At 40.5% G+C, this 27,963-nt stretch overlaps 1 protein-coding gene across 1 annotated transcript in view; it reads left to right on the forward strand.

Moving 5' to 3' along the window:
- Positions 1-373: 373 nt before the first annotated feature.
- The window catches only part of PPP1R3A (protein phosphatase 1 regulatory subunit 3A), a 115,265-nt gene continuing 87,675 nt past the window's right edge, over positions 374-27,963 (forward strand). Inside the window, exon 1 of the mRNA XM_056569369.1 lies at positions 374-1,149. Coding sequence (XP_056425344.1) covers positions 374-1,149 — 776 coding nt within the window. The remainder of the gene's footprint in view (positions 1,150-27,963) is intronic.

Genomic DNA, 27,963 nt, shown 5'->3' on the forward strand with positions numbered 1-27,963 from the left:
TTGCCATTCATGTATACGCAGGAGGAGATTGTATGTTGCTATAAGTGTGTGTGTGTGTGTGTGTGTGTGTGTGTTTCAAATCGCAGATAAACAATTTCTTGTAGCTATATCACCAGACAGAGAAAAATGTAGCATAAAATAAATATGCATGAACTGGTCTGATTTCTAAGCTAGTAAGTAACACTAAGGGCATCAGAAATGAAACCTTTGGATGGAAGGCCAACATAGTTTACAAGCCACCACACTTATTAATAGGCCTGACTACCCTTTGCAATGTCATGTGTAATGTTAATCCTCATTCTAAGTCACACAGTCTCAAATGTCAGCTGTCAGTAGCCGTCCTGCTTGTCTCCTGTACACATCTAGGAGAAAGATGGAGAGGTTTGAAGAAAGTAATGCAAGTAAAGATAATCTATTAGAACCAACAAGTTTATATGATTCTACTACAGATGAGGAGGATGTAAAAGCTACAATCAAACCTCGTTTATCTCCACTTCCTAGAAGACGTAGCTCTGTGTCTTCAGATGATGGAGACCTGGAGCCACCACCTACAGTAGCAAGGAAAGTGTCCTTTGCAGATGCTTTTGGATTCGATCTGGTATCAGTTAAAGAGTTTGACACATGGGAAATTCCAATTGTAACACCAAGCTTTGCAATGGAAAGCATTAAAATTGAGGAATTTTATTTAACACCAAGCTTTATCTTGCCTCCAGTTGGTGGAATTATGGAAAAGGTGCATGCAAAAAAAGTGACACTGGAATCGGTGGATTTCATCCCAGGTGTATCATCCATGAAGGGGATTATTCGAGTTCTCAATGTTTCTTTTGAAAAACAGGTCTACGTTAGAATGTCACTGGATGACTGGCACAGCCATTATGATATATTGGCAGAATATTTACCGGACTCTTGTAATGGAGAGACAGATCAATTCTTTTTTACATTATCGTTGGTCAGCCCATATCAAAAAGAGGGAGCAAAAGTGGTTTTCTGTATATGCTATGAAACAGCAGTTGGTACCTTTTGGGATAACAATGATGGACAAAATTATGTACTTACGTGTCAGAAGAAGGAACAAATTGTAGAAGTTGATATGGTTCCAGATGAGGAAATAGACAAAAATAAGAAAAGCTGTTTAAAGCCTTCACTAAGGTAAGCCTGATAATAAAGCCTGATAATTTATTTTAACATATATATATATATATATATATATATATATATATATCAGTAATATGACTGCAGACTTATCAGACAAGTTGGATAAAATAGACATATTACATGTGAAAAGATCTCAATTTATGTTTTTGCATGTTTTTTATTTTTTTTTATTTTTACCAAAGGACCAATTAAAGCACCAAGTAAGCACAATAAATGTAAAAAGTAACATATAAATAATGTAGTAAAACACAACTATAAAATATAAATGCCAAAAACATATTCTTATCTATGTCTTATCTGTGTTCTTGCATAGTCTGCATGTTTTTGTTGTTGTTTTTTTAAAAGGAGTTTAGTATATAAAACAGTTATTTTATTTAGTTTTTTGTTTTAATTCAGTTTTATATTGAATTGTGATTTGTTTATAGTTTAGTATCATCATTATAATAGAAAGCACAAGAGTAGCAGACACATGCATCCTTACTGGGTACAAGTTACTTTTTAAGTTGTCATTAACACAAAATTAAGGTAATACCTTAGTAATATGCACCAATACTACTGAAAATAAAATATATATATATTTTTAAGTAACCTAAAAGGTATTATCATTAAGCTGAAGAGCCAATACACTACTGGTATAATACCTAGCAGTTTATGGTCATGTGATCTGGCATAGATGTCACTGTTACGTAAATGAACGTATGCTTGGCTCTGGAGTTTGGTCTCACCTTTCTCTAGCACCATGTGTCATAAGTAGGAAATTGGATAACAGAGGGTAAAAGGGTGTTTCATCAAGGTCAAGAGTGTCTACAAATCACATCTGAAAGTATTCTTGGCCAGATTTATCAAGACATTTGAATGGTGGCTGCTTGGCCAATCTGTGCCAGCCTAATATGCAGAGAATTTTCTTTTCTTTATTGTATATTGCAGTATTCTGTCTGACAATAGCTCATTTTTTAAAAACACTTCTATAACTCCCATATGAACAAATATACATTCAATTTAAGCTTATTTTATTGATATATTTTGCATTGAGCTTTTCATGATAATCATAAATCTTTTACTGAACCAAGTTTAGATTGGCCTAGATCTGTGTTTCCCAAACAGGAAGCCTCCAGCTGTTGCAAAACTACAACTCTCAGCACCCCTGGAAAGCCTTTGGCTGCCTGGGAATGCCGGGTGCTGTAGTTTTACCCTTTAAGGACCAAGCCCATTTTAACCTTAAGGACCAGGCCAATTTTATTTTTGCGTTTTAGTTTTTTCCTCCTCGCCTTCTAAAATCCATAACTCTTTTATATTTCCATCTACAGACCCATAAAAGGGCTTTTTTTTTTTTTTGCGTGATCAATTGTACTTTGTAATGAAACCTCTCATTTTACCATAAAATGTATGGCGAAAATGAGGAAAGGAAGGGAGGAAAGGAAGGGAGGAAATTTAAATGAATACCCAAATTTTGCACATTTTGGAGGGTTTTGTTTTCACACTTTACGGTAATAATGACATGTGTTCTTTATTCTGTGGGTCAATACAATTAAAACTATACCCATGGTTAGATACTTTTATATTTTTGTACCGCTTAAAAAAAATCTAAAACTTTTTGTACAAAATCAGTAATCTAAAATCACCCTATTTGGACAACCTATAACTTTTTAATGTTTCCGTATATAGGGTGGTATGAGGGCTACTTTTTTGCACCGTCATCTGTACTTTTTATTGATACCACATTTGCATATATAAATCTTTTAGATCATTTTTATTATTTTTTTTTTCATGAAATGTGACAAAAAAGCTGCATTTTTGGACTTTTTTTTTTATTTTTACGCTTACGCCATTCACCTTACTGGATAGTTAACATTATATTTTGATAGTACTGACATTTACACGCGCGGCGATACCAAATATGTTTATTAAAAAATTATGCTTTTTGGGGGTAAAATGGGAAAAACTGACAATTTTAATTTTTATTGGGGGAGGGGATTTTTAACTTTTTTCTTTGACTTTTTATTTTTACATTTTCCAACTTTTATTTTACACTTTTTATATCCCCATAGGGGACTATTCATAGCAATCCTTTGATTGCTAATACTGTGCAGTGCTATGCATTGGACACAGCACTGCTCAGTATTATCGGTCATCTTCTGCTCTGGTCTGCTCGATCTCAGACCAGAGCAGAAGACCCCGGGAGATGGCCGGAGCCAGGTGAGGGGACCTCAGGCCGCCATGCCGGATGATCGGATCCCGCAGCAGCGCTGCGAGCGGTCCGATCATCCATTCAAAGTGCCGTACTGCAGCAGCATCTGAGGGGTTAATGGCGGACATCCGCGCAATCGCGGATGTCGGCCATTACCAGTGGGTCCCCGGCTGCTAGCAGCCGGAACCTGGCGTGTATGACGCGAGCACCGTTCCGATGCTCGCGGTCATACACAGGACGTAAATGTACGTCCTGGTGCGACAAGTCCCGCCAAATCAGGACGTACATTTACGTCAGTGGTCGTTAAGGGGTTAACAACAGCTGGAGGCTCCCTTTTTGGAAAAAATTGCCCTAGACTATGGAGATGTAAGTTCAGTTCAATAGAATTTAGTAATGAAACCACCATAATACAAACCATCACAAACAGATGCAAGTATCACTGTCATCTGAAATGGGTGTAAAACCAGTTTTAAAGCCTCTTTGAGGCTATGTACATGGGCATACAAAATAAAGGAGATATTTATCAAACCCTGTACAGAGGAAAAGAGAAGCAGTTGCCCAAAATAACCAATCAGATTACGTCTTTTATTTTACAGAGACCTATTTAAAAATGAAAGAAGCGATCTGATTGGTTGCTATGGGCAACTGTTTCAGTTTTCCTCTGCACAAGTTTTGATAAATCTTCTATCTGAGTATTTTGAAAATACTACATGCACTTTTTTTATCTGTTTTGTAGATTTAAAACACCAAATGACACCTATGGAGCATGAATAACCCCTTACTCCCCCTGTACTAAACAGAGGTACTGGCTGGTAGTGTGGGGGAAGCTGATCAATTTGCTGCCTACCATGCCCAGATCCGTCCCCCCGTTATCTTCTTTTTTGTGGATATGCAAATGAGCTGCTAATTGGCATGGGCGGGGTTACAAGGCACCTCCGGGCACTCTGACATCAGCGCAGCTCATCCACCGCATTGCCCGGCTTATGAATACTCATCCTCTCCTTCCGACTTTTCCTCCCCTCCCTGCTCTGTACTGGACTCCACTGAGGAGGGAGGGGATGAATATTCATAAGCCAGGTGATGCGGCGGACGAGCAGCACTGACGTCAGAGTGCCAGAAGGTGCCTTGTAACCCCCCCCCCCCCCCCGTGCCAGTTAGCAGCTCATTTGCATATCCACAACATAAAGATAACGGGCGAATGGCGGGACGGATCCAGGCATGGTAGGCAGCAAATTGATCAGCATCCCCTGCACTACCAGCCTCTGGTTAGTGTGGTGGGAGTTTACTGACAGTTTTCCTTTAACTTGTTGGGGACGGAGGGCGTACGCCCTTCACCCACTCCCTTTCTATAACGCGGGGCCACAGCGCCATAGTGGGTCGGGCCCGGCCTCTAATAGCCCGGCCGTGGCTAATAGCTCGCTGCACTGATCGCGGTGCCGCATGATGTTAACCCTTTAGATGGGCATTCAAAGTTGAACGCTGCATCTAAAGTGAAAGTAAATGAATGCCGGTTAGCTCAGGGGGCTGTAGAACAGCTGTGGGACAGCAGGAGGGTCCCCTACCTTTTGCTCAATGTCCGATCGCCGAATGACTGCTCAGTGTCTGAGATCCAGGCATGAGCAATCAAGTGGCAGAATCATTGATCAATGGTTTCCAATGAGAAACCATTCATCAATGTAAAAGATCAGTGTGTGCAGTGTTATAGCCTCCTATGGGAGGTATAACATTGCAAAAAAAAAAAAGTGAAAAAAAAGTTAATAAAGATCATTTAACTCCTTCCTTAATAAAAGTTTGAATCACCCCCTTTTACCATTAAAAAAAACCCAGTGTAAATAAAAATAAACATATGTGATATCGCTGCATGAGAAAATGTCCAAATTATAAAAATATATCATTAATTAAACTGCACCGTCAATTACATACGCGCATACCGCTTCGTACGCAGAAAAATAAAAAAGTTATAGGGGTCAGAAGATGTATAAAGTTTCCTGTATGTAGTTATGATTAGGGTATCATTTTAATTGCATGGACCTACAGAATAAAGATAAGGTGTCATCTTTACCAAAAAATGTACTGTGTAGAAACGGAAGCCCCCAAAAGTTACAAAATGGCGTTTTTTCTTAAATTTGCCAAATTGAAAGGGTTATGACTTTAAAAAGTTAAGGAGGAAAAAAACGAAAGTGCAAAAATGGAAAACCCTCCATCCCCAAAGGGTTAAGGACACAGTGGATTTTGGCCTTGAGGGCACAGCCATTTTTTTTTTTTTTTTCAGTCTTTCATATGCGGGCTGTTTTTTGGAGCGACTAATTGTACTTTGTAAAGACACCTTTCATTTTAACATAAAATGTACAGCAAAATAATATACATTTTGATCAAAAAGTGCGCTGAGAGCCTCCATTTTTTGACCTAGAGTGCTGTTGCAACTTTCTTGTTTATATATATATATATATATATATATATATATATATATATATATATATATACTATTTTGGAAACTACACCCCTAAAGGAATGTAACGGGGGTACAGTGAGCCTTGACACCCCGCAGGTGTTTGACGACTTTTTGTTAAAGTCAGATGTGTAAATGAAAAACATTTTTTTTCACTAAAATGAAGTTTTTCCCCAAATTTTATATTTTTAAAAGGGTTAAGGGAAGCCCCCATGATGCAAGAACAGGGCCCCCCCCCCCCACACACACACATGTGACCCCATTTTGGAAATTACACCCCTGACAGAATTTAATAAGTGCAGTGAGCATTTAAACCCCTCTGGCGTTTGACAGATCTTTGGAACAGTAGGCTGTGCAAATGAATAATGAAATTATTTTTCATTTTCACGGACCACTGTTTCAAAAAATCTGTTAGACACCTGTGGGGTGTAAATGGTCACTGTAGATGGCCTTAAACTCCAGACACATTCTCTCTCTAAAAGCCCAATGGTGCCCCTGCTCTTCTGAGCATTGTAGCTCACCCTCAGAATACTTTATATCCACATATGGGGTATTTCCATAGTCAGATAAAATGGGGTCACAAAGTTTGGGGGGCTTTTTCCCAAATTTTCCCTTGTGAAAATGAAAAATTTTGGGTAACACCAGCATTTTAGTAAAAATGTTCACATCCAACTTTAACAAAAATTGGTCAAACACCTGTGGTGTGTAAAGGCTCACTATACTCCTTGCTACGTTCCGTGAGGGGTGTAGTTTCTGAAATGGGGTCACATGTGGATATTTTTTCTTTTTTTTGCATTTATGTCAGAACCGCTGTAAAATCATCCACCCCTGTGCAAATCACCAATTTAGGCCTCAAATATACATAGTGCGCTCTAACTCCTGAGCCCTGTTGTGCGTTCGCAGAGCATAGTACATCCACATATGGGGTATTTCCGTACTCAGGAGAAATTACATTACAAATATCGGGGGGTCTTTTTTTCCTTTTACCTCTTATGAAAATGAAAAGTATGGGGCAACACCAGCATGTTAGTGTAAAATTTTTTTTTTTACAATAACATGCTGGTGTAGACCCCAACTTTACCTTTTCATAAGGGGTAAAGGGCGAAAAAGCCCCCCAAATTTGTAACACAATTTCTCCCAAGTAAAAATACCCCATATTTGGCCCTAAACTGTTGCCTTGAAATATGAAAGGACTCTGATGTGAGAGAGCACCATGTGCATTTGAGGCCTAAATTAGGGATTTGCATAGGGACGGACCCAGATGCAGGCATTACACTTGCCTCTGATACCAAAAAAAAAAAACATACAGCAGTGTTTCCCAAAAAGGGTGCCTCCAGCTGGTGCAAAACTCCCAGCATGCCTGGATAGTCAATGGCTGTACGGCAATACTGGGAGTTGTTGTTTTTCAACAGCTGGAGGCTCCGTTTTGGAAACAGTGCCGTATGAGATGTTTTTCATTTTTATTGGGGGGGGGGGGGGGGGTAACTGACTAGGGGTATATGCATATGTAGTTTTTTACTTTTTATTTTGCGTAGTAGTGTAGTGTAGTGTTTTTAGGGTACATTCACATGGGTGGGGGTTCACAGCGAGCTTCCTGCTGGGAGTTTGAGCTGCGGCGGAAACTTTGCCACATCTGAAATCTCCAGCTGTTGCAAAACTACAACTCTCAGCATGACCTTTGGTTGTCAGTGCATGCTGGGAGTTGTAGTTATGCAACAGCTGGAGGCACACTGGTTGCAAAACACTGTGTTTGTTACTTAACTCAGTGCTTCACAACCAGTGTGCCTCCAGCTGTTGCAGAACTATAACTCCCAGCATGTTTGGTCTGTCAGTGCATGCTGAGAGTTGTAGTTTCCAACAGCTGGAGGCACAATGGTTGTGAAACTAAGTAACAAACTTTGTGTGTGTGTGCCTTCAGTTGTTGCAAAACTACAACTCTCAGCATGTACTGACAGACGAAGGGCATGCTGGCAGTTGTAGTTCTGCAACAGCTGGAGACACACTACTACAACTCCCAGCATGTCCTTTGGCTGTTCGTGCATGCTGGCAGTTTTAGCTATGCAACAGCTGGAGTCACACTGGTTGCAAAACACAGAGTTTGTTACCTAACTCAGTGTTTTGCAACCAGTGTGCTTCCAGCTGTTGCAAAACTACAACTCCCAGCATGTACGGTCTGTCAGTGGATTCTGGGAGTTGTAGTTTGCAACAGCTCGAGGCACACTAGTTGTGAAACACTGAGTTAGATAAAAAAAAAACTATCAGTGTTTCGCAACCAGTGTGTCTACAGCTTTTGCAAAACTACAACTCTCAGCATGCACTGACAGCTGAAGGGAATGCTGGCAGTTGTAGCTATGCAACAGCTGGAGGCACATTACTACAACTCCCAGCATGCCCTTTGGCTGCCCGTGCATACTGAGAGTTGTAGTTATGCAACAGCTTGAGGCACACTTTTTAATAGAAAAAAATGTGCCTCCAGCTGTTGCATAACTATAACTCCCAGCATGCAAAGACAGCCAAAGGGCATGCTCGGAGTTGTAGCTGTGCCTCCAGCGGTTGCAAAACTACAACTCGCAGCATGCCCTTTGGATGTGCATGCTGGGAGTTGTTGCTTAGCAACAGCAGGAGGCGAACAGGACTCACCTCCTGCTGTATCCTGCCGCCTCTGCTACTTCTGCCGCTGCCGTCCCGATCCTGCCACTGCCGCTGCCTGAGGGGACCCCCGCAGACCTCCACTGAGGCTAGTAAGGCCTTAAAGGGGTACTCCGGTGGAAAACTTTTTTTTAAATCAACTGGTGCCAGAAATTTAAGCAAATTTGTAAATGACTTCTATTAAAAAATAATAATCCTTCCTGTACTTATTAACTGCTGAATACTACAGAGGAAATTATTTTCTTTTTGGAACACAGTGCTCTCTGATGACATCACAAGCACAGTGCTCTCTGCTGACATCTCTGTCCATTTTAGGAACTGTCCAGAGCAGCATATGTTTGCTATGGGGATTTTCTCCTACTCTGGACAGTTCCAAAAAGAAAAGAATTTCCTGTGCAGTATTCAGCAGCTAATAAGTACTGGAAGGATTAAGAGTTTTTAATAGAAGTAATTTACAAATCTGTTTAACTTTCTGGCACCAGTTGATTTAAAAAAAAATCCATCGGAGTACCCCTTTAACTCCTAAACGACGAAGGACGTATATTTACGTCTTGCGCTGGCTCCCGCGATATATCGCGGCGGTTTCTGCGGCCATCAACGGCCGGGACCCGCGGCTAATACAAGACATCACTGATCGCGGTGATGCCCTGTATTAACCCTCCAGACGCAACGATCAAAGCTGACCGCCGCGAAAGTGAAACTATCCCGGCTGCTCAGTCGGGCTGTTTGGGACCGCCACGGTGAAATCGCGGCGTCTCAAACAGCTTGCAGGACACTGGACCTCCCTCCTCGGTGTCCGATTGGTGAATGACTGCTCCGTGCCTGAGATCCAGGCAGGAGCAGTCAAGCGCCGATAACACTGATCACAGGCATGTTAATACATGGCAGTGATCTGTGTAAAAGATCAGTGTATGTAATGTTATAGGCCCCTATGGGAGCTATAACATTGCAAAAAAAGAGTAAAAAAAAGTGTTAATAAAGATCATTTAACCCCTTCCCTAATAAAAGTTTGAATCACCCCCCTTTCCCATAAAAAAAAATAAAACAGTGTAAATAAAAATAAACATATGTGGTATCGCCACATGCGGAAATGTCCGAACTATAAAAATATATAATTAATTAAACCGCATGGTCAATGGTGTACACGTAAAAAAATAATTTTAAGTCCAAAAAAGCATATTTTTGGTCACTTTTTATACCATTAAAAAATCAAAAAGTCTGATCAAAACAAAAATGGTACAGATAAAAACATCAGATCACGGTGCAAAAAATGAGCCCTTAAACTGCCCTATACGTGGAAAAATAAAAAAGTTATAGGGGTCAGAAGAGGACATTTTTAAACGTATAAATTTTCCTGCATGTAGTTATGATTTTTTCCAGAAGTACGACAGAATCAAACCTATATAAGTAGGGTACGATTTTAACCATATGGACGTACAGAATAATGATAAGGTGTAATTTTTACCAAAATATGCACTGCGTATAAACGGAAGCCCCGTTTTTCCCGTTTCACTGTGGATTTTTGGCTAAAATGACTAATTTCACTGCAAAGTAGAATTGGTGACGCAAAAAATAAGCCATAATATGGATTTTTATGTGGAAAATTGAAAGGGTTATGATTTTTAAAAGGTAAGGAGGAAAAAATGAAGATGCAAAAACTGAAAAACCCTGTGTCCTCAAGGGGTTAAGGACCAGGCCGATTTTATTTTTGCATTTTTGTTTTTTCCTCCCCGCCTTCTAAAAATCAATGCTCTTTTATATTTCCATCCACAGACCCATATGGGGGCTTGTTTTTTGCGTCACCTATTTTACTTTGTAATAACATCACTTATTTTACCATAAAATGTACGGCGCAACCCAAAAAAAATATTATTTATGTGGGAAAATTTAAAAGAAACCCGCAATTAAGCAAATTTTGGAAGGTTTTGTTTTCACACTGTACACTTTATTGTAAAAATTACACGTTTTCTTTTTTCTGTTGGTCAATACTAGAGATGAGCGAACTGACAGTAAATTCGATTCTTCACGAACTTCTCGGCTCGGCAGTTGATGACTTTTCCTGCGTAAATTAGTTCAGCCTTCAGGTGCTCCGGTGGGCTGGAAAAGGTGGATACATTCCTAGGAAAGAGTCTCCTAGGACTGTATCCACCTTTTCCAGCCCAACGGAGCACCGGAAAGCTGAACTAATTTATGCAGGAAAAGTCATCAACTGCCGAGCCGAGAAGTTCGTGACAAATCAAATTTACTGTAAGTTCGCTCATCTCTAGTCAATACGATCAAAATGATACCCATTATATACGCTTTTCTATAATTGTAACGCTTTAAAAATAATCTCAAACTATTTTAACAAAATTAGTATGTTTGAAATTGCCCTATTTTGACCACCTATAACTTTCTCATTTTTCCATATATGGGGCGATATGAGGGCAAACTTTTTGCGCCATGTTATTTAGTTTTTATTGGTACCACGCTTGCTTAGGTTTTACTTTTCAATAATTTTTTTATAAAAATTTTTGGAAATAAAATGTGACCAAAAAGCAGCAATTTTGGAATTTTTTTATTTATTTATTTTTTTACATTTACGCCGTTCACCGTACAGAATAATTAACAATATATTTTGATAGCTCAGACTTTTACGCATGCAGCATTAACAAATATGTTTATTAATTTTTTTTTACGCTCTTTTGGGGATAAAATGGGAAAAACAGATGACTTACATTTTTATTGGGGGGAGGGGATTTTGCCCATTTTTTTTTATTTTTTTTTACTTCTTTCTTACACTTTAATAGTCCCCATGGGGGACTATTTATAGCAATCATTTGATTGCTAATACTGTTCAGTGCTATGCATAGGGCATAGCACTGATCAGTGTTATCGGCGATCTTCTGCTCTGGTCTGCTCGATCTCAGACCAGAGAAGAAGAAGACCCTTAGAGATGGCCAGAGGCAGGTGATGGGACCTCCGGCTACCATGCTGGATGATTGGATCCCCGCGGCAGCACTGCGGGTGATCTGATCATCCATTCAAAGTACCACACTGTCACACTGATAGCAGCCGGGACCTGCCGCACAAGTACTGACCTGCTCACGGTCATGGTGGAGTGTAAATCTACGTCATGGTGCGTTAAGTACCAATGCACTATGATGTACATTTACGTCAATTGTCGTTAAGGGATTAAGTACCAGGATGTCAGGGTGTACCTGTATGCCCTTGGTCATTAAGGGGTTAATAAAAATTAGTCATAAGAATACACCACATTGTTGTATAGGGGTTAGAAGGGGACAATATTAAGCCTGCAAAATTTCTTGCAACAGTGATTTTTTTTTTCAATAGCAAAGTAAAACAAAACTTATATAAATTGGGTATCATTGGAATTGGATGGACCTACAGAATAAATGTAATGTGTCCTTTTTACTGAAAAGTGCACTACGTAAAAAAGCAACCCCCTAAATGTTGCATGATGACATTTTTTTCAATCTTGCCCCACAAATAATTTGTTGTTGGAAAATGAGTGATGTCATTACAAAGTTCAAAAAGCCCCACAGACAACAAGCCCTATAGATGAAAACTTGCTTAACAATTGGAAGAGCTATGGATTTTAAAAGATGAGAAGGAAAAAATGAAACCGCAAAAATCTAAGGGATTAATACTATGCTCAAATACGGAAATTTAGCTCCAGTGAGGAAATTATTGGTGTCTTCTTTAGTATATCAGATGCTAAAGATATCCATACACATTACTTCACTGATATTTACATCTTGCCGTTTTTAGTCATACCCTTTCATTCATTCACAACCAAATGATATCAGCCATGTTTGATGTCATGCCAATCCAGTTAACCCTCATACCCAGGAGAAGCAGCTGAAGAGGTGTAACTGCTTTCTTCCCATTCCTTTTGTATTGGCCAGTGAGAAAACTTTCAGTTTGTGTTTATGTCACATATATCTGGTCCCCATGTTATATTTACTCTAGCAAGTGGGGGGAAACATTTTGTTGGGAAACTGATCACAAAATGATGTAGTTATTTATTTGGAAAGGTATGTATCTGGCAGCATTAATTATGCCTATTATCATCTCCAGAGTCAATTATTTTTGAGTGAGGTTTGTTATCATGGTCTGTGACATCTGGGTCCTTTAACACGGAGGAGGAGGCTGAGCTCTTATTGTCTTTTCTAACTACTAGTGTCACCTTTTTACTGAAATTTTGTACAGATCACTTTCCAGTTATCAGCAGTTTCAGCTTAATTTTAGGCTTAGTGATGGAATAAAAAAACAGCTAGATTTCAGGTTTATTTAAACAATATAGATAGTAAAATCAAAAATTTTAAACAAACAACCCCCCAAAAAAGTTAAACATTGAGGCCAGGTACACACTATGGAATTTCTGACTGGAATCCTGCTATGGAATTTCGGCCAGAAATTCTGCTGCATGGAGGTAAAATGCAGGTGAATGGGTTTTCCATTAACCCATTCAAACTGCGGAATTTTCTGGGCAAAATTTTGTCAGAAAATTCAGATCAAATAACTCCATCAGAACATTGAACCTGCTGAATATTCTGGTGGAATCTGTGTGCAGACATTGCCAGCTATTAGGACATCAATGTCCATGTGGTTCTAACACCGACCAATTGAGTGGCCGCACTCAGACAAAGATTCAGCCAGTATCATCTGAAATGCACGATTGCCCAAGTCCTAAGCACTTAAAGGGAATCTGTTAGCTCTGTTTGCTGTTTAGAGCTGCAGACACTGTTGGATAGTTGTTAGAATATGAAGGCAAACTACCTTTCCTGAGGCTGATGGTGGTTGTCAAACTAATAAAATCACCTTTTCATTTATTAGTCAAGTATCAAGGAGGTGGAGAAAGACAAAAGAAACTCCGGCTCACCAAATCCATATTCGTAAGTGGGAAAACTTCATAGCAGGGAGCACAGGAGGGGACGCTGAGCCGTACGCTCAGTTCAAGCAGTGGGTAGAAAAACAGGGTACTCCAGCTCCACAAAAAATTTGGATAAAATCACTTGTTTATTAAGGCTTCATATTAATATCCCAACATGGAAAAACAGCACAAAAATGAAAAGTGCAGTAAAAACCTCATGCCAACGTGTTTTAAACCCTATGGGTTCTTATCCATGGCTCCATTGCCACTGCCATTCCAGACACTTTTATACTGATACTAGAACTTGCCAAAATTCAACTTGAGCTCCATCCCTTACTCCGGAAGCACAGGTTATCATGGGGGAGGGGAATTAATCAACAGGTGGCTATTACTATGTGTGTTAACTCGTAGACCTGGGAATATAGAAATCCAGTCTGAACTGAGTCATATAGCATAATTGCAGTAAGTATACAAATGACTAGAGATGAGCGAACTTTTCAAAAATTAGATTCGGACAATTCGCCGAATTTTCCCGAAAAGTTTGTTTTGATCCAAATTTGTTCGCGGCGAATTGATATTAAAGAAGGCTATTTCTAGCCTACATACCGCCTCTATAGGAGTATAGAACACTTTGTTGTGTCCTAAAACGCATATGGAGTGTGCTGGGGTAGTGAAATAATACTGTTATTCAGAATAGCATGCAGATTACCGGCATCGTTCTTAGAATCACTGCCGCACAGCGGAGGTGTTGGCAGCATGAGGACACCATATAGTGGCTGAATGGCACAGCGTGGAGGTGTTGGCAGCATGAGGACACCATATAGTGGCTGAATGGCACAGCGTGGAGGTGTTGGCAGCATGAGGACACCAAATAGTGGCTGAATGACACAGCTTGGATGAGGCTGAAGCATGAGGACACCATATAGTGGCTGAATGACACAGCGTGGAGGTGTTGGCAGCATGAGGAGACCAAATAGTGGCTGAATGGCCCAGCGTGGAGGTGTTGGCAGCATGAGGACACCATATAGTGGCTGAATGGCACAGCGTGGAGGTGTTGGCAGCATGAGGACACCATATAGTGGCTGAATGGCACAGCGTGGAGGTGTTGGCAGCATGAGGACACCATATAGTGGCTGAATGGCACAGCGTGGAGGTGTTGGCAGCATGAGGACACCATATAGTGGCTGAATGGCACAGCGTGGAGGTGTTGGCAGCATGAGGACACCATATAGTGGCTGAATGACACAGCGTGGACATGTTGGCAGCAAGAGGAGACCATTTAGTGGCTGAATGGCACAGCGTGGAGTTGGCTGATGCACTAGTACACTACACACCAGGGCTTCACAATCCCCCCCCCCCCCCAAAAAAAAAAAAACAACACAATATATGACATTTTTGACAAAGATTTCTCATAGGTAGCACCCGCTATCCAAAAATTAGAAATTTCCAGACCCAGGCCCCACCTCTGCGGCATCAGGAACCCATATATTGCCTGAAGGACACAGCCTGGAGTTGGCTGATGCACCAGTACACACCCGGGCTTCACAATCCCCTCCAAAAAACAACAACATTTTAGAATTTTTTTAAAGAAATACCTTTGTGTAAGAACAACAGTTCACAAGACTCTATAATGCAGGACCGTGGACCACCCAAAGACATTCTTCTCAAAAATAATAAACCACTCAATGTTTGAATTTTTTTTACAAAAACTAAGTCAATATGTGTGTAAGCGCATCTGTCTCCAAAAGATCAGATCACCAAAGGACTTTTTTCGCCCAAAATGATGAAGCAGAGTTAATCCCTGTCCATATTTTTTATTCTTTTTTATTTTCATTAAAAAATCACACGCAACAAGAGTTCCGTTGTGTAACAATTAGCATTCTGGAAAATTCAATTTTATTACCGATTAAAATTATCAGTAAATTAAAAAAAAACACTATCCAAGAGTGTTTAATTACCCCATACATATCACCAGGAGCAGTCAGGAGTAGGCCTCAGCAGTACCCAAGAGGCTTTAATAACCCCCTACCTTTGCACAATCAATTGCGAGATCGAGCAATACAAGGTGTGTTATGCCCTCAGATTTCCGGGGGCCGCAGGCGCGCTCCACTGAACGGATTAGCGTGTCTCTATCTTTCATCGACCGGTGCTGGTAACCCGCTAACTCCCGGAAAGGTAAGCTGCCGCGAAGCAGGTGGTCTTCCCCGGGCACGTTTGGCTCCAGAATTTCCACTACTGCCAAACCAACGCTGATTGCCAACCGTGCTACCGCCTTGCTGCCTCATAGACAAAGAAAGAGCAAATCTCTTCTCCTGATGATGATGAAGCCCTGGCTTCTGCACCCAATTGCGATCGGCTTCATCCTCATCAAAAGATGTGTGCACGTCACTGATGTCCTCCACGTGTTCCACAACAGTGTCTGCCTCAGGACCCTGAACAATTGAAACACTGCCTCCCATGTCACTCTCCACATCACTACTTGCCCGACTTGCGGAGCAAGCGACGCATGTCTCCTCACATTCTTGGCTGCCCATTAGATTCTGACTGTCCTCTGTTACATCGTCCTCACTAAATAGTGGAGCTGAACCCAAAGCATGAGATACTTCTTTGGGAGAGGGAACAGCATAGGACAAAGGCAATGGGATTACGGGGACTGCTCCCGGGCCATGCCTACTGAGGGTTGCGTCTGAGGAACCCACCGACTCTTGACTGGGGTTGTCAAATGTCGCTTGTGATGATGGGGATGAGTGTGCAAACCAATTGACGAGGAGAGATGGGTCGACGACACGACCGCTGGGTGTTAACGGGAGCTCAGGCCTATTGCTGCAACTCCTGCTGCCACTCGCCCCAAGTCTGCTGCCAACTCTGCCTGTCATATGTAGGCCTCTGCCCCTTCTCTGTGCACGTCCGGGCACTTCCCTGCCTGACATACTTAGTGCGTTTATGAGGGTATAGAACAGCAGCAGGCGATTACTTACAGCTGTCCTTTCAAAGTATATAGGCCCTAGACAGAATAACAGTTACTAAATAGTACACTCCTTTGTTGTATGTATGCCCTTTGCAATGATGAGTGCACTGTTAAGCGTATTTGTATGCAGGAAAAACTTTTTGATTTTTTTTTAATACACCGGCAGGTGTATAACGTGTGGTATAACACTGAATTTAGCACAGAGACAGAAAAAAAGGTAGTATATGGTACGCTATTTGCTTGTATGTAGGCCCTTTGCAATGATAAAGCCACTGAAAAAGCGTATTTGTACTCAGGAAAAACTTTTTTTCTTTAATACACTGGCAGGTGTATAACGTGTGGTATAACACTGAATTAAGCACAGAGACAGAAAAAAAGGTAGTATATGGTACGCTATTTGCTTGTATTTAGGCCCTTTGCAATGATAAGGCCACTGTTAAGCGTATTTGTACGCAGGAAACCCTTTTTTTTCTTTAATACACCGGCAGGTGTATAACGTGTGGTATAGCACTTAATTTAGCACAGAGACAGAAAAAAAGATGGTATATGGTACGCTATTTGCTTGTATGTAGGCCCTTTGCAATGATAAGGCCACTGAAAAAGCGTATTTTTAAGTAGGAAAAACTTTTTTTTCTTTAATACACTGGCAGGTGTATAACGTGTTGTATAACACTGAATTTAGCACAGAGACAGAGTAACAGGTGAAAAATGGTAAAAAGGCACTAAGGTCCACACAGCAGCAGGACCCAACAGTGCAGCACCACAAAAAAAAATCCAGGGATTAAACCCTAAATTGCGCTCTGTCACACAATTCTGAGCAGCAGAAGATTTGTGGAGCAAAAAAAAAACTCAATTGGGCTGAACAATAAGGAGATGAGATGGTTGATAAAGTTCAGGCAGCTTGAAGATCTGTATGAGGCAGCTGACAGCTATCTGCCCCTCTCTGCTGCAATGCTCAATAACGTGAATAGGAGGTTTAGCAATCATCATCATCCTTCTCAGTGTAACAGCACAGCACTCTGCACTCCTGCCTTTCCCTAATGCTGATGTGACTAGCAGTTGCAGTGTAACGCTGTGGTATGAGCTATTCACACACACGCAGTCCCGTCCTCTCCATCTGAGTGCATAGATGAACTGAAGTGAGGCAAGATGGCCGCCGATTATATAGGGGCTGTGACATCACAGGGGTCAGTGAACACTGATAGGCTGCATCTCACATGTGGTTCAGGGTCAGCCCGCCTACCTTCATTCCCGCCGCTGTTTCCCGCCCTCCCATAATCCCCTGCCCCATGTACTCACATGTGAATCCGCCATCTTAGGTCTCCAATAGGCTGGAACGCTGTAAAATGGAGTTTAATGAAGCAATTTGTGCGATAGAATCGCGGCAATATTCGTATTCGTTGCAAATCAAATTTTTCATGAAATTCCTAACGAATTCGGGTTCGTCAACTTCGATTCGCTCATCTCTACAAATGACTACACTATGTACAAGAAGCTAGAAAGGTGAATGCACAAAATAAACTAATTATATCCATAATGCAAAAGCACAAAATCCAAAATGCCTCTCTCAAAAAACTACAGTGCTACAGTGCCATGGGTTGCAAACTTCTTGACAATGTAGCGCTTTGTGAACAAAGGCAAATCTAGATCTCTGGAGATGGACTTGTAACCTTGAGATTGTCGATATTTTTCCACAATTTTGGTTATCAAGTCCTCAGACAGTTCTCTTCTCCTCTTTCTGTTATCCATGCTTAGTGTGGCACACACAGACACAATGCAAAGACTAAGTGAACTTCTCTCCTTTTTATCTGCTTTCAGGTGTGATTTTTTTTTATTGCCTACACCTGTTGCTTCCCCCAAGTGAGTTTAAAGGAGCATCACGTGCTTTAAACAATATTATTTTTCCACAATTTTGAAAGGGTGCCAATAATTTTGTCCAGCCCATTTTTGGAGTTTGGTGTGACATTATGTCCAATTTGCTTTTTTTCCTCCCTTTTTTGGTTTAGTTCCAATACACAAAAAGGGAATAAACATGTGTATAGCAAAACATATGTTACTGCAATCCTTTTCTGTGAGAAATACTTCATTTACTAGAAAAAATTCAAAGGTGCCAACATTTACGGCCATAACTGTAGCTATTTGTATTCACTTTGTTAAAGAAAGTGGAGGTAAGAAAATTCTGCTGGTCATGAGTTATCACCAAATCTAAGAATTTGATGGATTCCCTGATGGTATGCATGGTGAAAGATATCCCCCAGTCATTGGTGTTGAGGTTCTCTAAGAGTTCATCTGTGGATGACTGGGATCCCTTCCATATGGACACTAACTCGTTGATAGCATATAATGTGTTCCATAAGAAGGGTGTTACCCCATATATACTGGGATTCAAATGCTCCCATAAATTAATTAGCATAGGAGGGGACTACCCTGGTCCCCATGGTGGTGTTTTTACATTGTTGATATGTAACGCCATTGTATGTAAATAAATTATTTTCTAAGATGAATCTTAGACCTTCCGTCAAAAAGTTACATTGTTGTTCCTGTATTTCGTCATCTCTTTTCAGGAAGCTTTCCACTGCCTTTAGTCCCAGTTGATGGCTTATGTTTGTATATAGGGAGGTGACATCACAGGTTGCCATGATGTATGACGGGTCCCATTTTAGGTTGGATAGTTGTGTAATCAGTTGGGATGAATCATGTAAAAAACTTGGAAGGGTGGTAATGTATTTTTGAAGATACAGATCAATAAAGTGTGCTAGATTACTGGTGGGAGAATTGGTACATATAATTGCTATAATTGGTCTGCCCGGTACTTTTTTTTAGAGATTTGTGTATTTTTGGCAGAAAATAAAGATATGGATGATTGTGATTATAAACTGTAAGAAATTGATACTCCTGTTTGTTTAAGATATTGCCTTGGTATGCCTGTTGGAAGATGGATCCCAGTTCTTTAACCATGTTGGTGAATGGTTCTATGTGGATTCGCTTGTAGAATTCTTTATCCGATAGTATCCTCAAAGCCTCTTCATGATACTGTTGGTAACTCATAATTACTAGGCCTCCCCTTTGTTCGCTGGGCGGAACACAAGTTCTAGATTTTTTTGCAGATTTTTCAAAGCTTGCTTTTCACATGTTCCCAAATTGGATTTGTTATGTTTCCTTGGTAATTCCTTAAACTGGAGAGATACTATTTCATGAAAGGTACTAATAAATTGTTCTTGTGAATGAACAGGGTAAAAGAGGGATGGTGCCTTTACTGGCTGATGTACAATTCCAACTGTAGGGATTTATTCATTAATGAATGATTCTTCATTGTAAGATTCCTTTTGTTGTTGTTGCATGTTGAAATATCTCTTAAGAGTGATCTTTCGGGTAAAATGATGTAGGTCTAGGAAGAGTTGGAATTGATCCATCTTTTAAGTGGGAGAGAAGGATAACCCCTTTTTTTAGAAGGGATATTTCATATGGGTTTAAATGATACGGTGAAAGATTAAATATCTGAATTGTATCTTTTGGTTCCCAGGCCATTTTCTTCCAGGCTTTGACCCTTTTCCCTATTTTTGCCTCCTCTCTTTCCTCTTGCTCTGTTTTTATTTTTTGTGTTTTCACTACCGGTTTGTGTGGGGAAAAAAATTGGGGCTATAGGGGGGTTGGTCTTCACTGCAGGTACCCCTAAAAAAAATCGACATTCTTAGAGGGAAATTGAACCTCTGTGGTAGGTGTAGTAGTGTTGGCCCCTGTGGTGTTGAGAAAAGGTAACAGCATAGATGAATTATTAGAGTTATCTATGAGTACAAGGTCCCTCTTGTTCCTGTCTCTGGGGCTGGCCTCACAGGTATTGGAGCAAGGGATGTCACTTATATCGTGGATAGAGAGATCGAGCATGTGGGGCCATTTTTGACTTGGTTATTGATTGGACTCGCTGGTGATCTAAGGGGAGAGGTCGCATTTTTTTTTGTAGGATTGCTTCATACTTCCTTTTAAATCTTAATCCAGCTTGTAGAAGTCGCACCATCGGTGTATTTGATAACTCTGGTGTGGCTGATTCTACTCCCTCATTTTGGGTTGCTGTTGTTACAGCGATCGCTCCGATCCCCGCCTCTGGATCGGAGCGCCCGCTGCCTACCTCTGTTGTCCCTGGTCCCCGGTGTCTCCCGGTCAGAGACACCGACCTGGAGCGCGGGTCCTACTGTCCCAGGGACGCGGCTCGCGTGGCGGCTGGCCACCGCTCATGCGCCGCGTCCCCCTCCTTCTCACCTGCGCTCCGGCGCGCTGCGGCCCTGTCCTCGGCATTCCGGCTCGCGCGGCCCCGTTCCTCAGGGCGCACCCGCGCCGTGTATGGTAAATTTAAAGGGCCAGCGCACCGATAATTGATGCGCTGGTTCCTGATTCCCCCACTGTGTCCCTGCCTATTTAAGAGCTCTTCCCCTTCCTGCCCTTGCCGGATCTTTGTGCCTAGTGCCATTTTGAAAGCGTTCCCTACAGTTGTGTATTGCCTTGCCCGTTGCCGTACCCATTGCTATTGTCCTCTCGCCTGTGAACCTTTGCCGCCTGCCCTGACCTCTGCTACGTCCGACCACGCTTCTGCCTTCTCCTTTGTACTTCGCCTGTCTCAGCAGTCAGTGAGGTTGAGCCGCTACCGGAGGACACGACCTGGTTGCTACCGCCGCAGCAAGACCATCCCGCTTTGCGGCGGGCTCTGGTGAAAACCAGTAGCAACTTAGAACCGATCCTCCGGTACGGTCCACGCCAATCCCTCACTGACACAGAGGATCCACCACCAGCCTGCCGAATCCTGACAGCTGTCCTGGTGGGGGTCTCAAATCCTAGTGAAGGACATTCCTTTTGTCCCAGATCCTGTGTTGCATTATCCATTGGGGGAGTTTTACTCTTCATAGGATTCTTATCCTCACGTATAGGTGTTTTTTTCTTCATTATGGGAGTCTTTTCTCCTTGGTTCTTTTTTCCTCTGTTATGTATGTCAGAATCTTCTCTCTTCCTTTTATAGTTGGTGTTTAAAAAAGGATTTCGTTGGCATACAATTTCTTGCCCCTCCTTCCGGATTCAGAATGTATGGACCAAATTTATTTCTGTTTTGATTCTCATTTTTATTATTGTTGTTATTGCTATATTTGGGGTCTGGTTTGGTATAGGGTTTATATGTTCTGGAATTATTAGGGGTATAATCCCTGTAGGGTTTCTTATTATGATTGGTATGGCTGTTATGTTCATTTATCTTTTGGTTACTTAGTGTTCCCAGATTTTCTCTCTATTACCAGAGATTTCCCTTAATGTAGTTGTTTATGTCCCTGTTTAGTTTTTGTACTTTTTTTTATCAATGGTATAGAACTCTACTTTAGTCAGCCTACTGTTAATGTTTTGATTAATATATAGAAAGTCTTTGTGTATGGTAAATTTAGTAAAAATGTCTCTAATATTGGTATCAGCTTCTATACACAATTTTTGTCTTTTATCAAACAACATATGCATCATATTGAACGTACTTTGGTCAATCAGTTTATCCCAGCCTTTAGAATAATCAGCATCATCAGGAAAAGCTGGGTTAACACATAGTCTTAGACCCCTAGGGGTGATGCCCTCTTTTAAGTAGATATTAACCCCTTAGCGCATATGGGCGTTTATGAACGTCCAAATGCACATCCCCATTTATAATACGCGCTCACGAGGTGAGCGCGCATCATACCCTGTGGGTCCCGGTTGCTATAAGCAACCAGGACCCACTTTAATGCCGGACATTGCCGATCGGGCTGATGTCCGGCATTAACTCTTTAGACATGGTAATCAAAGTTGATCGCTGCGTCTAAAAGTGAAAGTAAAAGCATCCTGGCCTCTCAGTCGGGCTGATCGGGACCATCACGATAAAATCGCGATGTCCCGATCAGCTAGGACGCAGCAGGAGGTCCCCTCACCTGTCTCCTGTGCGTTCAAATGGCGATTGATTGCTCCAAGACTGAAATCCAGGCTTGAGCAATCAACCGCCGATAACACTGATCCCTGCCATTGAATTCAAGTGTATTGAATCAATGTACTGCATGTCATAGCCCCCTATGGGGGCTATGACATTGCAAAAAAAAGTTTAAAAAAAAAGTTAATAAAGATCATTTAACCCTTTCCCTAATAAAAGTTTGAATCAACCCCCTTTTACCTATTTAAAAAAAACTGTGTAAATAAAAATAAACATAAGTGGTATCACCGTGTGCGTAAATCTCTGAACTATAAAATTTATAATTAATTAAACTGGATGGTTAATGGCATAAGCGCAAAAAATTCCAAAGTCCAAATTAGCGTATTTTTGGTCACTTTTTATACCATAAAAAATTTTTAAAAAGCCATCAAAAAGTCTGATAAAAAAAAAACTTTAGAGTACGTCGCAAAAAATGAGCCCTCATACTGCCCCGTATGTGGAAAAATAAAAAAGTTATAGGGGTCAGAAGAGGGCAATTTTAAACGTATACATTTTCCTGTATGTAGTTATGATTTTTTTCAGAAGTATGACAAAATCAAACCTATATAAGTAGGGTATCATTTTAATCGTATGGACCTACAGAATAAAGATAAAGATTAAAAGATTTTTACTGAAAAATGTACAGCGTTTTTTCTTCCATTTTGTGGCACAATGATTTTTTTTTCCATTTCGCTGTAGATTTTTGGGCAAAATGACTGATGTCATGGATTTTTAGGTGAAAAATTTAAAGGGTTCAGGTAAGGAAGAAAAAACAAAAGTGCAAAAACAAACAAATGCTCTGTCCTTAAGGAAAGGAAAGGTTAAGAAAGGAAACATCTACCTGATGTTGTAGTTAGGTATACAGTTGTAATTCAAGGACATTAAATAGATCAGTCATAGTTTTAACTTCAATATCTGTAAATCGATTACCGGTATCCTCGGCAGGTGGTCTTTATGGTACCTCCGTCTTGAGGTGAGAAATCTGCTGGTCACGGAAATTTATCCTGTTCTTGTAGTAATACATGTTAAAGAGAAGTTACTTCCACAATAGGGCAGTGATATCCTGAGCCTCAGCTCACAACGAATGGATCATTGATCCTCCACAGAAAAATGCACAGGAAAAACAGAAAAAGGGATATGCGTCCCTAGTGAAATACGTCAAAATTCACAATACATATGATAAGTGGAATTACACTCACCAAGTAGGGCTGCGTTCAGAGCACAAAACCTCAGAAGACATCTAGTAATAGCAATGACAGTTTACGATCTGCAGCCGTGGCTCATCTGGTGTTAGCCATGCTAGTCCGTTAAATAGACACTGGTAGAGAGTAGGAAAAAATCCGAACTTCTAGGTGCTGGTTCAATAGGCTAAAGTAGTTAGGACACAAGGTTTATGTCCTACAATCAGGTTTATTTGCACTAGAGCAATATGTTTCTGGTCCATAACGGACCCTTTGTCAGGCAAGGTGCATACACATAGACAACAAGACAAACAATAAATATCCTCATGGTGTCCTTGTAAAGGGCACATCAATTAGGTAATTCACAACCCATCTTATGCATGGAGCTGCATTAAAAAATAGACAAACAATGCATAAAGTTGCAAACATGTTTAAAAAAACTATATGACATTAGTGCTGTGTCCCCTATTGAATAATGCTAAGTATTGTATTGTAGTATTACAGTAATGTAACTGTTACGTGCAGTTTATCTGTGAAGATAGGCTGAGCTAATGCCGTAGTCATTAGTGTTCCACAGCTGAAAGATATCGGGCAGAGGTAATACTCGCAGTATAAAAGAGTTCAGAAGAACTGTACAGATCATAAAGGCTTCCTTGTACAAGCAGGGATCCTTAAAAAACTCTTTAAAGCAAAGAAATATCCCAACTACTTTCAGATGCATTCGAAAAAACAAAGACTCTAACCCAAGAAGAGTGTCTGAAGCCCCGCATTGAAACTAACAAAAAGAAAAAGACCAAACAATTTGAATACAATTTTATTACCACCTTTAGTTTGTCCTCCCATGCCATCCGAAGAATTCTTAAAAAACAATTGGCATCTTCTAGTAAGTGACAACTTCCTCAATGGGACACCACCAAAAAATCCGGTAGTTACCTACAGAAGACCACCATCTCTAAAGAATTTGCTTGGCCCAAGCCAGCTGAAACAGCAACAACAGAAACAGCCGGAACACAAAAAAACAGGGAGCTTTCGATGTGGGAAAAGTCGCTGTCTCGTCTGCAAAGTGATTATCCATGATCGTTGGTCACTTCACTCGGAAACAACAGTTGAAGCCTTTGATATTAAATATCATTTAACCTGTGAATCGGACTTTGTTATTTATCTAATACAATGCTGATGCAGTCTCCAATATATATGAATAGGTATAGTTGATAGAACAACTAAGGACCAGTCCTCAAGGTGTATCAGAAATATAAGATGTGAGAAATATAATTAGCGTATGATCCAGATAATATAAATGGTAATTTAATAATAAAAGCCACAGATGTATATAAGTCACTAATACCTGTCCCTGCAGGGCCCTTGCAAGGGACATGGAAATCAGTGCATAGAACTCAGTGTAAACATATCAAATAAATAAAACAAATATTCATAAAAAGAATAAAATATGTTGAGAACTTGCATCCATATAAAAAAGTTCAGTAGCTAGATATATTGTACTAGCAACAGTTCAATGTTCTCGTAATAGAGTTCCAGTAACTAAATATGATGTGCTGGCAACAGAGTTCAATTAATAGCGATCCTTGTACGGAATAAATGATAACAATCGTTGGTGGTACAGTGTTGCAACCTGTATCACAATTATAGAATCCTGCTAAGAATGAAAGTTCTAATGATACGAGGTCTGGTGCACGGCACCACTCACCACTCCTGAGAACTCCTGAGTTCCAATATATAGGTGGAACCACCCAGAAATTGAGAAACAGGATAAATAAACACCAGTTTAACAAGAAAACCGTTTTTTATTACACAGTCTTTCTAAGCACTACTACAATGTCCACAGAGGAATAGAGAAACCCTTTACAGTAACCCCCATTGAAACAGTTCCAATAAAGGAATCTAACTGGTTCGAGATTCTAAAAAAATTGGAAGTCTTCTGTATTTATAAATGCAGCTCTTTGCAGTCCCTAGGCCTGAATGAAATATCAGAAACCATCCTAGTATAATCTATAATGAGATCACCATCTAGTGAAATAATCCTGGGTCCCCCTGTCCTCTAGTGAAAATCCATCTTAATCTAGCAGACTAAATCCAATAGCTGGAAAAATCTATTATAAAAACAATATATTTTAACTGTAAATAAATAAGTGTTAAAAATGATCCTCTTATAAAGTCCATTTTAATCTGTATATCCCCCAGGAGAATCATGACTACTAAGATTTTAACTAGTCCACATTATATAGGACTTTGTGTGAGCACAAATTATATACATTTATATTTATATTATATGTATATTATACTATTAGCCAGTTTTTAATTATCCCACATTTTATATATTAATATGGGTGAGTACATTATTGTTATCTATATTAAGATTATGCACATTTATATTACTATACATCCTATACATACTAACTGTATGCCATGCTATACTTTATATGTTATACCCTTCATTGCACATTGGTCTCAATACTACATGTTTGGTCTCAATACTACAACTGCTACATACACATCAGTCCAAATTCCTAAACAGGAATTAGCCCCACCCCCTTTATACATCGTTACTGATACAGTGGTCCCTCAACATGCAATGGTAATTCGTTCCAAATGGACCATCGTTAGTTGAAACCATTGTATGTTGAGGGATCCGTGCAATGTAAAGTATAGGAAATTATACTCACCTGTCCCTGCTGCTCCGGACCGTCACTGCTGCCTTGGATGTTGCCCTCCTTTACTGTCGCCGTGTCCCCGCCGCTCCAGACGTCTCTGCTGCCTGGGACCGTCGCTCTTCATCGCTGTCATTACGTCGCTAAGCACGCCGCTACCATTTGATGATGGGACGGCATGCGCGGCTACGTGATGACGATGAAGGAGAGCGACGGCAAGGCAGGGGATCCTGAAGAGGATGGTCTGGAGCACCGAGGACAGGTGAGTGATCATCACCGGACCACACGGGGCACCGTAAACGGATATCTGGCAGCAGCTGAAGCAGTCTGCACTGCCGGATAGCCGTTTATGCGATGGCCCCGACATACAAAAGCATTGTATGTTAATGCTGCCTTCAACATGCAATGGCCTCTGAGAGGCAATCATATGTTGAAATTATTGTCTGTCGGGGCCATCATAGGTTGGGGGGGTCACTGTATATCACAAAGGTCCTACCTCCTGGAGGAAGCTGGCCCCACCTCTTAAAATCGCAACAGCCTGAATTGGCCTGAGCCAAACTCCTTAATGGAAGTTGGCTCCGCCCCTTCTCAACATTGCCACTGCTATATATCGCTGCCATACGCAAGCAGATAGAAACTCAATACAGGGAGCCGAGGCTTTCCCTTTTTACTCCTCACTTCACACTATGGCAATAACCATTGAGAAATCTAGTTTCTGTATCTCTATATCTATGAGTCCTACCCTTTGCAACAACGTGACAGCTCTATATCGCGGAACTTCTGCTGACTACGGCATTAGCGCAGTCTATCTTCACACATAAACTGCACGTAACAGTACTGTAATACTACAATAGAATACTTAACTAATGTTTCTGCATTATTCAATAGGGGACACAGCACTAATGTCATACAGTTTTTTAACATGTTTGCAACTTTATGCATAGTTTGTCTATTTTTAAATGCAGCTCCATGCGTAAGATGGGTTGTATATTACCTAATTGATGTGCCCTTTACAAGGACACCATGAGGATATTTATTATTTGTCTAGTTGTCTATTTGTATGCACCTTGCCTGATGAAGGGTCCGTTATGGACCAGAAACGCGTTGCTGTAGTGCAAATAAACCTGATTTTAGGATATAAATCTTGTGTCCTAACTACTTTAAACCTATTGGACCAGGGCCTAGAAGCTCGTTTTTTTTTCCTATTCTCTACCAGTGCAAAATACAAATAAATGTAACTTAAAACCTAAAAACAGACATTCCTGAAAACTATTACCATATTACAAATGCAATATTAAACAGTCTAATGTTGAATTTATATACTACCATCTTCTAAGTATCAAGTATGTTCTGCGCCTGTATTTCTAATCTGCTGCAATTATTTTGATTCTTATTATTTACATAATTCACTTACAATTCCCTGCTTATTATTTATTCCTGTTATAAGGTGGAAAATAATTTGTATAATGCATTTTTAGATTAAGAAAATGTTTTGAAGGTAGCGTCTTTTTAGACACTTCTGCTTCCATTGTCAGTTTGAAGAAGATGTCCACATTTCAGTTTAAACGCAATTGGGTCTTCATGACATAGGAAGTACAATCACTGACATAATGGAGACAGCAGGGAACATATTTCACATCTTTCGCCAGTCTAACCTATCACAGGTTGCTTTGCTCCTAATAAGAGACTCCTCTGGGTTGAAAGGATGATATACTGATAATTCTATCTGAACATCTCCGGTTTCCTACAAACAACAATCTCATGTAATGTGTAAAGACATCAATGTGTCACCAGCTCTTTTATTCCTTAATCAGTATTTATCTGTTGCCAATCAAATAGTTGAGGATGTAACCTCATAATGTCCTT

Source organism: Hyla sarda, chromosome 4 (genome assembly GCF_029499605.1).
Source record: "Hyla sarda isolate aHylSar1 chromosome 4, aHylSar1.hap1, whole genome shotgun sequence".
NCBI lineage: Eukaryota > Metazoa > Chordata > Amphibia > Anura > Hylidae > Hyla > Hyla sarda.